At 32.0% G+C, this 14,814-nt stretch overlaps 1 protein-coding gene across 1 annotated transcript in view; it reads left to right on the forward strand.

The window, feature by feature from the left end:
* Positions 1 to 5,402, forward strand: part of LOC309500309 (M1-specific T cell receptor alpha chain-like) — a 53,926-nt gene extending 48,524 nt beyond the window's left edge. The window contains exons 2-5 of the mRNA XM_082171878.1: positions 2,777 to 2,956; positions 3,050 to 3,094; positions 3,294 to 3,401; positions 4,834 to 5,402. Coding sequence (XP_082028004.1) covers positions 2,777 to 2,956; positions 3,050 to 3,094; positions 3,294 to 3,400 — 332 coding nt within the window. The 3' untranslated portion in view covers position 3,401; positions 4,834 to 5,402. The remainder of the gene's footprint in view (positions 1 to 2,776; positions 2,957 to 3,049; positions 3,095 to 3,293; positions 3,402 to 4,833) is intronic.
* The last annotated feature ends 9,412 nt before the right edge of the window (positions 5,403 to 14,814 follow it).

A 14,814-nucleotide genomic window follows, 5' to 3' on the forward strand; every position in this document is an offset into this window, starting at 1 on the left:
ATCGAATTTAATGTAATATCAAATTACGAAACTCATGTCATTTATACCTATCAGAGGAAAGAGTATCCAATGTATTTCTGTGTTGAGCTTTGTAGTTGTGTGACTCAAAATGGATACAAACTGATCTTTGGGCAAGGGACTCAGCTCATTGTGTTATCGAGTAAGTTATGGATTTAAAGTTTACTCCAATTGATATTACTCAAGCTCTTTGCACTATAATCCACCAATAGGACAGGTATAGGACTTATACATTCGATTTTCATAGCTCCTTTTATTTATTTACAATATTTATTTCAGTTTTCAAAAAAAAAAAAAATCTATGCAATTATTAATTTGACAAATATTTTAACTGCATTACTGAGTGGCTCTAACAATTAAAATGAACACTGAAGTTTTGACGTGCTGTTTATTGAAGTATTTATAACACTGACAGTCACTGTGTGACTAGCAACTTTGGCAAAATGATATTTGCGAAGGGAACTCAGTTGTTTGTACAGACAAGTAAGTAAAACCTTACTTTTGTTTGGAAATAATTCATCTGAACATCAGATAAAAAACAATGAAATAAGGAAATGAAGTAAATTAAACAGAACTACATTACTACGAAAACTACGAGTTTCCACCTTTGTCACATATATTATTATTATATGTAATAATATGATTTTTACACAACAGATGTTTATGCCTAAATAAAATAAATAAAGAATTGCAACAGATAATTAGCTAAACAAATTGCAGTAATAAGAATCACTAGTACAGTAGTACAAATCTTTCATTTAAGGATACTATCCATATCTCTTTCTTACAGATATTATCGGAAATCTATAATTACTTTGTTTTATCTATTTTATCCAGTATACAGGTACCATCCAAATGGTTTTTGTACTGATATATAAATCTGTGTGACTTCTAGTGTTAAAATAGTCTTTGGAGGAGGGACAAAATTAACAGTACAATCAAGTAAGAGAATAATATATTTTAATCAAAGAACTCTGATAATGTTGTGTAACTGTCTAGATTGATTGGGTATTTAAAAATAGAGTTAGATAAAGAACACAAAGAGAGGTTTGATTTTACTGTAAACAACAATTATTGTTTTACCAAGTAACCTTTGGTAGTAACTCGTAAGGATTTTTCATAAATTCAGTCATTTATAAGGCGAAATAGCTAAATTGAGAAATTGATCAGCATTATAATCAATCAGCTAGACATTTGACAGCCTAGAATTCACCAACATGTAATAACTCTCAGTAAAAATCACTTTCTAATCTTAATGGCACATATTTCGTCATGTAATGATCGAAGACTATATTCGATTTCTTTTTTTAGCATTACTGAATAGATATACAAACATCTTTTGAGTTGGTTAGTTTGATAAGTGTCTAAAAAGGCCGACTATCAGTTATTTTTGTATTCTAAAATAAACTAAATTTGATATTGTTTTGATTTTGTTAGGAACTATAGTACGTATTGTACTGTATATAGAGCATCAAGCATGTGTAATTTTGGCCACATGTATAGGATTATGATATGTGTGCTAATCATTGTGTGACTAACACTGCTAACAAAATCATATTTGGGAAAGGGACACACTTATCTGTCCACCCAAGTAAGTAGCAACCTATGGATAAGAATCTACTACATTATATCGTTTTGAATATTTTATTTGTTATAATTTAAGTACAATGTTAATTTTAGTAATGCTAAGTACAAAAGCATTTTTGACATGGTTTTTCCAGTTTAAACAAGTGTTACATTGAATTGACATTTATTTGAGTTTAATTTAAACATGGTCTGGCATGGCAAGGGGGCTATCCTTGAAATAAAGAATAAAGAATAAAGAATGGCACAAGATTCTAAAAATAAAAACTTCCAAACTTGGACTAGTAGCAGGACTTGTAATCGTTACCCATTACAGCAAATAAAGAAAGAATGAAATACAGAAATACAGTACAATCAAAAGAAATACAGTATAATCATAAAAAAAGCAATTTAGAGTTTAAGCCTGAAATTTCGTATTTATTGAATATTAAATATTGTATGATGCAGAATATATTACCATACCATTATGAAGTAGTCTATTCATTAGGCGAATTGTGTTGATGCAATTAAAAGCCATCTACATCTCAGCATAATTGCTAAAAGCATTGTATTACCCAAGCTAGATCACGTCAGTAAGAGTTCGGATCTTGAATAAGATTGAAACTGTAAGGCCTTGTGATCATTGTAGTATAAATTCAACTAACACAAAGCTAGACAGTCCTAAATATCTTAAAAATATGTTTTCCGATACAGTGTTATATTGTTAATGTGAAATTTACATTTCATTATATATAATAAACAACTGGTTTACATATTGAAAGACTGAATGAGTTTTTGAGGTGAGGTATCAGCCTGTGGGCCTAGAAAAATCAGTTATTACTTTTGAAGTATGGGGTGAGAATTTGACGTATTATCAATATTTTAAATGTGTAGAACTTTGGTGTCATTGATTTGAGGCAAATATACTATTCTATTCTATATTCTATTCATTGAATCGACAATACGATTTTTTTCCATTTTAATTTGAATTGTCTGTCTGGAAAAATGTTTTCGCACATGTAAAATTACAATGTTTCTTGTCAGCGAATGTACTTTCTAATCCAGTAAATCTGCCATAAAAGCTAATTACATAATGACGAAATGTAATTGGCAAATTCTTGTCTGCATCAAAAACATACACTTCATGTTTGTGAAACTAATGTGTTTGAATTTTTTTTTTCTTATATTTTTACAGAAGAAGAAAAAAAACCAGAATTTTACAAATTTGAAGACTCGTGTCTGGCAACTGACTACACGAACCATTCAGATGCAGGATTCAGCAACAGTACAGATGTAGTGAGATATTCAGGCGAAGATTACCAAAACTACTACAGTAGCTTTGCCATTGGAACTGGAGAAAACTGCCCAGAAGACGGTAGGAATTACCACATATACAATAAAAAAAATGTCATCTTAATTAATAAAATATTTGGTTGCATTAGATTAATCTACTTTATTCCACATTCAGAGAGCTGTCAAGGATCATCCAGTGAAAGTGGTGGTATAGAAAAAGGTAAGTGTTTTCTTTCTTTTTTTTTTTACTGTATTTTTTATTTAGACTCCCATAGATTTCAGATTGTAAGGTTACTATCATTTTAATAAACATTAAACAAATTTGAAAACTGGATGAAAGTGCTGGATCGCACATGCTGGATTGTGCAAAATACATGGTAAACCCTAAAGACATACTAATTGTATTTTTATTTCTGCAGATCAAGAAATCAACTTCTTGTCACTGGGCCTCTTTTGGCTGAGAATTCTCTTTCTGAAGACTGTTGTGTTCAACGTCCTGGTGACTTTCAAAGCATGGATGAGCTAACGTGAGTGTCGATGTTATATCTTGTGACAATGGGTCTCATTCACTAACTGTGTGTTAACATTTGTTCGTAAAAACATTTTCATGCAGAAATTATGATTTTTTTTAAGTTAAGCATTTAGATTTATTATAAGTTTAAGATAACATTTAGAACTAACTGAAACATACATTCAAATAAGACAGCGTCTATTTGCATTGTGTTCATTTGCATTAACAAAAGGTATTTTATTTGCACTAAGCGCAAATAATGTTAAATGCAATTTACACAGATAATATTTGCACCTCAGTGTATTGTGGTATTTTATAAAACAATATGCAATAAAAATAACATTTTCAGCGTAAATGATTATACTTATTAAAATCATAAATGGATGCCATTTTATTGAGACATTACTTGCCTCTGTCTTGAAAGCTCTTTGTTCTGCCACTTTGTTGCTGCGACTAAATCTGAAGATCAAACCTTCTCAGTGATAAACTGTAATAAATTCAAAAATAAATCTCGACTATATTTGCGATCGTGGTTGTTAAATAAATGCATTTGCGCTACCTTTGACAACAATCGTTGTAATTATATTTTTGAGCAAAATAATCAGGATGATCAATTTTACCATTATGTAGCATGACAAAAATGTGACTTGGTTTTCATTGACTAAAACTAGACTAAAATGCTCAGACATTTTGTCGACTAAAACTTGACTAAACAAAAACAGAACAAGGTTGACTATCTGATAAAAAACCAAAAAGTACACTTGACTACCCTACACCTACCCCTAACTTTATCAGATAATCACTTTATTCACACTATTAAATACCTGTTAGGTACTTTATTTCCACGTTTTGAATATTTCCATACTCTTTATTTAAAATAAACGCTTCTCAGAGTTGATATGTGATGGGAAAACGGAGAAGAATGTGTTCGTAAAAAAGGCAGACTCATCACAAGCTAACGCCACCCACCTCACTCTCCACTTCACTACTCCTGTTATCAGCTGGAGTTCTTTTGTAATTTTGTCTGGCTCAATTAGACAATAGTGGGCGGAGTTAGTGTAAATAGCCTCTGCCTACAAGGTGGGCTATTTGCACTTGGTGTAAATAAACACTCAGAGGAAAAAAGAAGACTCCCGGCGAACTAAATTATAGTTCTATTACAGTCATTTAACACAAATAGTGCACAAACTGGGATAGGTTCTATACTTTTGATCTTTATAAAATATATTTCATGAGTATAAAGTCAAGTCTGGTTGTGAATGGCTCACATGGCTTTACGCGAAGATCTTGCTGCAAATTTTCTCAGAATATTTTCTGCAAACATACAGTAAGTATGCAACTTGTACGCAATCATTAGTGAATGAGACCCAATATTTCATTAGCAAACTCTATAAAATGTGTGCTGTTTTGTTTGAAGAATTACAATTGGTCTATTATTTGTCTTTCAGGTCTCACAAATCCAAGTCGTTTATCATCAGTTGGATTTATCACAGTGCCTTCACCGAAGACAACAGAAAATGTTGCATCACATTTTTAGAGCCAGTAGATTTGCACCGTTGTTGTTAAATGATGATCAAGGGATTATGTAACCACCCTCAGTTATGCTATAGTGCTTATGGTTTTAAGAATCATATATGGTATACACATTTGAATGTAATGTGTTTATATGCTTTTATAATATGGGCTCAACTATTCTAGTTTAGGATGCTATAGACATATGCCGCCATTTAATTGTTTCTAATTTAGCAACTTAGATGTAGTTCATGTTTAATTTCTCTTTATTTTAATGATTTCTACATTTATTATGTAAAAAAAATATTATTTTGTAAAAAATATATTTTTACATTACTTTGAAGCTGGATTAATTCTGAAATATTCTGTCTATATATCTTTAATTTTTTGCAACTTATTTACATCCACAATTAAGTGGACTTGTGCTTCCTTCCACAATGACTGACTTTCATTCAATAATGTGTATTGTGCAAAACATATGAAAATAAAATGCATAAATAACCAACTCTTGGCTTCTGTGTATTATAAACACACAAAATCCAACCAGATGAAAATCTATAAGTACACTTAATGGAACCTTGATTGACCAGGGTGTAACAATATATCGTGTCACAATATATCGCAATACAAAAATGCAACAATATGTATCGTGGATAGTGACAATATGTATCGTGGATAGTTCACCCAAAATAAAAATTACCCTGTGAGAAAAAATTTAAGTTTTCAGAGTCAGTACTACATTAAACTACAATATATTATGTTGAATATAATGTATAATAATGGGGGAATATTAGTGGGCCCTGATAATGCTTATGTTTTAAGTCTTATGTTACCAGTAAAAAGTGGCCTACATTATCTAGCCAGTGACAGAGTGCAAGCATATTCGTCTAAAATAATTCTGTATTTTCAGGTTCAGAATCATGAATATATTTATTCTGGTGTCACCATTGTCCAAGCCTATTCATTTACACCCACAATGTTATATCAAATTTAGCATTTAATCAACAGTACATTTTTTCTTAAACCTTTTATTATATGTCTTGGAGTATCGCAATAATATCGTATCGTGAGTTCAGTATCGAATCGTGAAATTAGGGTATCGTTACACCCCTAACCATTACTAAATGATAATCAAATGTATTACAATGAATGAGAATGGATTAAAGTTTTGTGGTCACACTTTATATTAGGTGTCTTTAAATACTATGTACTTGCATAAAAATTGAGGTTCAATATCATGTCGTAGTGCAAAATACTTTTGCTGCTATTGAGATGGGATATACTGTACTGTACATACTGTATGGGTATAGTTAAGGACAGGTTTAGTCAGGTTTGATGGTTTAGTTTAAGGCTGGGTTAAGGTGTAAGGTCAACAGTGTAATTACAAATAATGAGTATGCAGTGTCTAGCTTTCCATATGTAATCAAGAGTGCAACAGTGGAATTAATTACAGCTGTAATTATATGCAGGTATTTTTTTTTTTTTATAATGTAAAAACATACATGTACACGATAAGTGCATTGTATCAAATTATTAATTTAAATGTTGGTATATTAAAGTTTAAAACACTTGGTTTAAGCAGTTTGTTAACTGCATTAAGAAAGGCAATGACCTAGAATTCAACTCTGATATGAAACACTTATAGGTTTACTGGAAATGGTGGATTTTGTGTGTCACACAATGATGAAAAATTATGATTTTTTTTTAAAACAAATTTGTAAATCCCCAAATACCAGAAAATACTGATCATCTTTCTCAAAATTACTAACTTTGAAGTTTTGTGGTGTTTACAAAATGAGCTTATCGAACATGCAGACCATAAAAAAAATGGCTGCTAAAGGGGAAACAACATGAGGCATAGTTTAGTGTGTAATAATACAAACAAGGAGGAACATGTAATACATTTCTTTATTTGTGATGCCCTTTCACATGTTTTTTACTGAACTTGGTGTAAAGTAAAAACTTTACTTTTGAAATTCCCATGTTACTGTTGATTATAATCAACAACAACAACAATCTTTATTTATAAAGCACATTTAACACAATACAAATTGATCCAAAGTGCTGTACATAGTGCATAGCAGGACTACACTATAAAAAACAACAATTACAAGCTTCCAAAAGCTAAAGAATAAAAATGTGTTTTCAGAGTAGATTTAAAAATGTCCAATGAAGAAGCAGACCTCACATGATAAGGGAGAGCATTCCAAAGCTTGGGCCCAGCCACAGAAAAGGCCCGATCACCCTTTAATTTGTAGCGACATCGTGACACATTTAAAAGTGATTTAAAGATCTAAGTGCCCTAGCAGGACAGTATGGCACAATAAGATCACAAATATACCTTGGTGCACAGCCAGACAACGCCTTATAAACAAACATAAGGATCTTAAAATCAACTCTAAACTTAATGGGAAGCCAGTGAAGGGATGCCAGTCAAAAGTCTTGCAGCTGCATTTTGAACAATTTGTAAACGAGATAGTGAAGATTGAGGAAGACCACAATAAAGAGAGTTGCAATAGTCTAATCGTGATGTTACAAATGCATGAATTGCAACTTCTAAATCTTTGCTTGAAAGAAGGTCACAGGACACGATTATGGAACTTTAATCACATCTCAAAATCTCATATATTAAGACAAAGAAAAAAAATGGTGATGAGTATCTACTAACTACATCTACAGACTTTTTAAATAGACCTCTTGCAGACAAAACCTCTGATTAGCTAATTAGGCAAGCTGGCACTTCTGGAGCTAGACAGTGCAACAATAACTACAGACAGTTCTGGACCTTTAACTAACAAATAACACATCTGCAAACCCTGAGTATTCAGATTCAAAACTCAGAACTCACTGAGCCACAAAGCATTCTGGGTACCCAGCAGCACTGCAATACTTTACAAAATCAAAGCAGTGGAAAATGTATATACTAAATGTTGATTATCCTTTATCCATCAAGATCAGAAAATGAAAGTCATATGTATTACAATGAATGAGAACAGATTTAAATTATATGGTTTATGTTACTATGAAAAGCAATGAATTGAAATGCAAGTATAGATGAAACACTTACAAGGTGTAATGAAAATGGTACTTGATTTGTGATTTTATTTTCAGTTTCTTAACTTTATGTTAAGAAAACACATTTGCAATGTGGAACCACTGGCCACAGCTGAATCAAATGAAACCAAAGAACTATTTTTGAGTGTGCCAGTTAGTACTTAAAGTAAAGTAAAATGACAGCATGCTAAATATAGTTTAACTTACAGTATGTATGGAATGAGCAAGTAATTATAAGGTTTCTGTAATCGTCTCAGTTATTTCTCATTAAGTGAATGCAATACACAACAATACACAACAGAAGCTAAACTGCAGCCACCCACACCCGATTCATAATCTCCACTCTTCTGCAAAATGGTAACCACATAAAATAAACAACATGAATTCTTCTAACTCTCCAAAATAACTGCACATTTAACACTTTTAGGCCCGGTTTCTCAGAAACTAGGCCTTAGTTAAATTAGGGCATTTAAGTAGCTTTTATAAACGTGCCTTAGAATCTGTTTTTATTTTATTTCATCTTAAGACAAAACAATGGCAGTGACACATTTTAAGATATGTCAGTGCAACTTTCAGTTAAAACAGCTCAAAAATGCATTTAAGTCCGGGACTAGGACGTACGTGTGTGCGTGTGTGCGTGCTTGTGTGTGCTTGTGTGTGTGTGTATTCAATTAACAAAAAATAATTGTTTGAATGGACTTGTTCAGTCTTGTTGTACAAACCTAAATTGTGTAAAAAAACCTCCTCAGTTTAATTAATTGAGGTTAATTTAATTGAACAAACATATCTTTGAGCCTAACCAGCAATACTACACAGCATCATGCAAAATGCTACAATGTTCCTTATTTGATTTATTTATTCATTTTTATGTACACTGATAAAAAATATTCTGTGCAGAAGGCCTAAATACTACAAAAAACAAACATTCTACTTTGAATTAGTTAGTTCAGGCAAGAATTAAAATAATTCGTTACATTTATACAGTGCTTTTCTTAGCACTCAAAGCGCTTCACATAATGAAAGCGGGAATCTCCTCAACCACCACCAATGTGCAGCATCCACCTGGATGATCCGACAGCAGCCATATTGCACCAGAACGCCCATCACACACCAGCTTATTGGTGAAGAGGACAAAGATTTATAAAAAGTTATTTATATTATGAAGACGAAATACTCCGATTCACTCACGTGGTGAGGTAAAAAACCTCACACACAATACACACAGTGTATTTTACTTGAAATTGCTTATGTTTACAATGATTCTTTGAGTAAGTATCAAAGTTATAAGATTTAGTTAAACCTACTCAACTTTCTGATACTGATGTTCCCATCATGGCATGAATGGGCATGAATAATAAATAAGGTTGCATTTGCTGTTAGGTTTAGTAACTTGCTATTCTGTGACATCTGGAGTTCATTTTCTATTCAAAATGACCCATTCATGGTCAAAAACTATATCCCTTGAATGTTACCGTTCGGTTCATTACCTATGAGATATGTTGAGATATGTTACAAAGTGTAAATCTATTGTGTTGTTTACTAAAATGTTTATAACCATACACTTCACAATCATGGCTTAATTCAGCACTACATTGTTTGAATACAATTTACAAACAATAAGTGAGTAAAATGTACTTGAAACAGAGTATTGCAAAGTAAATTGAACGAGCAAGTTAAAATGAAAAATTACTCAAACTCTAACTGACCAAGTTCATTTTACTTATTCTCTTTGTTAATTATTACTTAATTCCATACATATGTAATTTATTAAAAAAAATGTCCTTGTTTTTATTTTTTTTATGTAACATTCTAAATGTAAGTGGATTGAACAGAATATAATTAGGTTTTGACAAGAAATTGACTTAAGTAAATTGAACAAGCAATTCATTATTAAGACATTCAGGAATAAAGTATGTGACCATGCACAAAAAGACATGCTATTTGGCTCTTAGCCAGTGTTTTTGCTCCAGAGTTAATGCTGTTGCTCAGTATAATGCTAATGTCACCTGGTACTGCAACACATTTACAACACAGTCTCACTGTACAAGGCCAAATAGCACATTCAAATATACCAAGCACTGACATAACAAAAAAAAAATAATTAAGTAAACATAAAGGTCTTCCTTTCTTATACTATCACTTGGAGCTCTCACATACTGTACATATATTATTTATTTATTTTTATTTATTTTTTACTTTAACTACACATGATTTTCTCAAGTTTAGTAGTGCACAGACAGATGTGCTCAGTTTCTCATGCATGACTTCCTTTATACTAATGACTATGCATCTCACTTTTTTCTGAGTTTGCAGATGAGATCACACTGGTTGTTGACCTAATTTCAAATGGTAACAAAACCACATATCGAGAGGAAGTCAGCTGCCTGGAGACAACAATCTTGAATATAAAATGATTTCTGACTTTAAAAAACATCCACAATTAGAAACACATTGTTCTATGGATATATTCTTTTACTGTATATCAATGTTTAGGTATTAACAGGACAGGAATTTGGTTTCAATGATCAGAAAGGCCCAACAATGGCTTGTACTCTCTGAAACAGTGCCCTTGGTCCAGTTCTACACTAGAACGTTAATTCACTTTCTTATTTTGTTTAAGCCCTAGTTCATGACACTCACAATAAAAACACAGATTTGACCTAATCGACCTACATGTATCTAGGATGGAAAGGAGTGAAACCCATACATCCTGGCCACCTGACACCTTCATTGTTTTTTCCTCAAGTCATAACTAATGTAAACTAGGACACTTTTTGACCTTGTTTTTTGTGATCTGTCATATTACATCTAATGAATTAAAATGCAGAATTAAAATACACACATTAAAATAAATCATTTAAAATATATAGAGACTAATGTGCTGTGCTATGTACAGTATTTTAATTTAAAATTAAAATGAGTGTTCAGGCCTGAGATACTTCATGATCTTCTGTCATGACTTGTAATTTTTTCTTTTATTCAATGCTTAAAAAGATAAACAACCTGTTGCTGATTTACTCTACCTGCACTGAACTCGAAATATGGATTCTAAATTGTCTAATTTAAATATGTCGTTTAAAACTTGCCTGACATTTTACTTGCATTTGGTGGATGTTGGTTCACTTAGTAATTTTCCCTCAAAAACATTTTACACATAAAAAAAAACTGTACTTTTGACTGTACTAAAAGCTGTTTTATTTTACATGTAGAGTACCACTCCATGAGGAACTCGCATGATCACATGATCAACCAAATATTAGTTACCCTCAGACACTTTTTTCCAAGTCAAGCTGTCAATTCATGAACTAATTTGGAATATTTTCTCTTTCGACTCACTTTCACTCATTCCATCCATGCATCTAATCTGTGCATCTGCTTAACTCACAGGCTATGTCAATCTGATCAAAACTAAAGTATTTTAAGAAGTCTCATGAACACTTTTGATTGTGGAATAAATTCCACAACTGTCAGTCATTAAAACCAGAGACAAATTTTCATAAAATATTATTTTCCAAGATGCTGTCAATAGCATCTGACAACATGTATCATTGATCAGTCTAAATTATATCTCTGAATAATAGTCTTTATATGCCGATCGTGACATGAACAAACAGGAAAACAGGTCTCATTACACCCGCTTGTCATGTTATCAGTACGAACTGACAGCAATATCTATGAACTTTTAAGGTAATCAGCTAACCTAGCTATAGTTCTTTTTATTGTTGGAGGTTTTTGCTTACATATTAGTGAGAAGAAGAAAATTTAAAAAACTTGTAGATAATAATCTGCATATGCTATGGATATCACTTATGCTTATCTTTGCTCACTCCTTTGAAGGTATCTTGAGTAAAACGGCTCTATATTAGAGCGGAGCCCATAAGACCTGAGAACCGGAAGCGATGCAACCTGTTTAAAAGAAAGAAATGGAAGTTTGTTCTGCATTACCACCATTTTTTTCTTCATATAAAAACACCAATGATTTGTGTAAAAAAAAAAACAGAACATTTGAAAAGTCTCTTCTTCCTCTGAACTTTGACCTTGGTATATGTATATTTTTCATATGTATAGGCCTATATGTAGCCTACTATACAATTACTTTTCTGTATTTTCAAATTACAAGATTTTGATACAACTACTTACATGAAATTGAGGGACAAGCATTCTTTTTAAATTATTTATATTAATAATTGCTTATTTTAGTCTTGTTTTTGTGCACTCAGTTTTAGCACTAAAGGAATAGCTACAAACAAGCAAATAAATAAAGCAAATATTTTAAAATATGTCAAAAAAAATTTAATTAGATGTTATTAATTATGTCTTATATGTGACCCTGGATCACAAAACCAGTCTTAAGTAGCACGGGTATATTTGTGGCAATAGCCAACAAAACATTGTATGGGTAAAAATTATCGATTTTTCTTTTATGCCAAAAATCATCAGGATATTAAGTAAAGATCATGATCCATGAAGATATTTAGTAAATTTCCCACCTTAAATATATAAAAAATATATTTTTGTGAGTGGATGCAGCACAATCGCCTATAGAAATGGACAACTTTAAAGGCGATTTTCTCAATATTTCGATTTTTCTGCACCCTCAGTTTCCAGATTTTCAAATAGTTGTATCTTGGCCAAATGTTGTCATATCCTAACAAACCTAATATCAATGGAAAGATTATGTATTCAGCTTTCAGATGATGTATAAATCTCAATTTAAAAAAAAATACACATAAGACTGATTTTGTGGTCCAGGGTCACATATAGGGGGTTTCTTGAATATTTGAAAGCTTTTCATAACAGAAAATTCAAGTGAAATGTGTAGGCCATATTTTATGAATGACCCAATTATGGCTCACACTGAATTGTGCACTTATACAATAGCACTAATTATGGCTGAAAGGTGAAGCAGGTTTTAAGTCTCTTCTAGAGTCCCTTCACATGGGACTAGTGGTGGGCCTTCCCTGCATGGCCACATGCTGATGAATATAGGTGGCTGCAGGAGACCTGTTGTGACGAATACGGATGGGAGGTTTCATTGGCATACAAAACATTATACAATTTTAGGTAAAAAACAACTAACTAACTAAATTAATTAATTAAAATAAAACAAAAGTATTATCATTGGAGTGATGTTCCCCTTCAGGCTGACTGATATTTAGCTTTAGTTATGCGGTTCAGATGGATATAGCTATTAGTTTTGAATATACATATAGATTCTTTTTGAATATAGGCCTATGTAGTGATTCATTTTGGAAAAAGTAGCAATTCATTTTAGGAATAGTGACTCTTATTTTATGACTCTTTCTGAGAAAAGTAGCGATTCTTTTTGAAAAGTATCTATTCTTAGGAGAAGTAGCGATTACTTTTCTGGAAAGTACGATTTTTTTTTTAGAAAAATTAGTGATTCATTTTGGAAAAAGTAGCAATTCTTTTTGAAAAAGTAACAATTATTTTTTGAAAAAGTAGCGATGAGAAAGGTTGGCGTTTATATGCTGACCAAAGGAACTTACATAATTATCCTTACAATGTAGAGAAATATCAAACATTTTGCTCATGTTTAAAATCTATGTTTCATCATGCTACACAATCCTCATTCCTTATAGAGAATACTTCAGTCGACATACATTTACATTTATTCATTTAGCTGACGCTTTTATCCAAAGCGACTTACAATTGCTATATATGTCAGAGGTCGCACGCCCCTGGAGCAACTAGGGGTTAAGTGTCTTGCTCAGGGACACATTGGTGTCTCACAGTGGATTCGAACCCGGGTCTCTCACACCAAAGGCATGTGTCTTATCCACTGCGCCACCGCCACCACCATCGTCTTAATGGCTAAACGTTCCATAATCACAACAAAAATGAATGTGCAGTGATAATAGAAGACAAATGTTTAACTGGAGTTGTAGTGATTTGCTCATAAATACAAATAAAACAGAAGGATATTATGATACTCTTCTCTCTTGATCTTTCGACTTTTTTTTTTTTTACAGGTCCAATTGACTTAAGGGGGTTTTGCCTGTTTTAAAATATAATATTTATATGAATATTCAACTCAAATTTAAATTATATTTAATTTTGTAGAATTTTGTAGCATTATTTCATTTTGGATGTACGATCTTGAGTCTCACATACTTGTGAAGAACACTTTGGTCATAAATAGACATATGCATCAGCGGAGAACATTTGCTATATTGCATATACATTCGGTTAAAATAACTCATCCCATGTCTCTCCATGTAATCCTCACACACATTTTCATGCACATTCTGGTTCACTAAATACATAACACAACTGATTATCCATTAAAGAATAATAATACTGAAAATAATATATAACAATAACTTCTTAGTCTTCAAGCAATAATAAGCAATTCCTGTTCTATGAACAACATCTAATGGGCTGATGGACACCACGCATATCCATGTCATGGTAACATTCCAGGTGAAGATAATGAGGATATTACATGGTTTTTAATTGCTTCCTTCACCAAGTGCATCACAAATGGCTACATTATGACACAAGTCATTCCAAAGTCCCCACTTCAAGGGCTCTGCCCTTTCGAGTGAGTAGGGCATAGAGATGCTCACTTCTGATTGGAAGTGATATGTGTAATTTCGTCTTAATGGCTAAACGTTCCATAATCACTACAAAAATGAATGTGCAGTGATAATAGAAGACAAATGTTTAACTGGAGTTGTAGTGATTTGCTCATAAATACAAATAAAACAGAAGGATATTATGAAACTCTGCTCTCTTGATCTTTCAACTTATTTTTTTTTTACAGGTCCAATTGACTTAAGGGGGTTTTGCCTGTTTTAAAATATAATATTTATATGAATATTCAACTCATATTTAAAATT

Source organism: Leuciscus leuciscus, assembly GCF_965113295.1.
Source record: "Leuciscus leuciscus genome assembly, chromosome: 6".
Classification (NCBI taxonomy): Eukaryota; Metazoa; Chordata; class Actinopteri; order Cypriniformes; family Leuciscidae; genus Leuciscus; species Leuciscus leuciscus.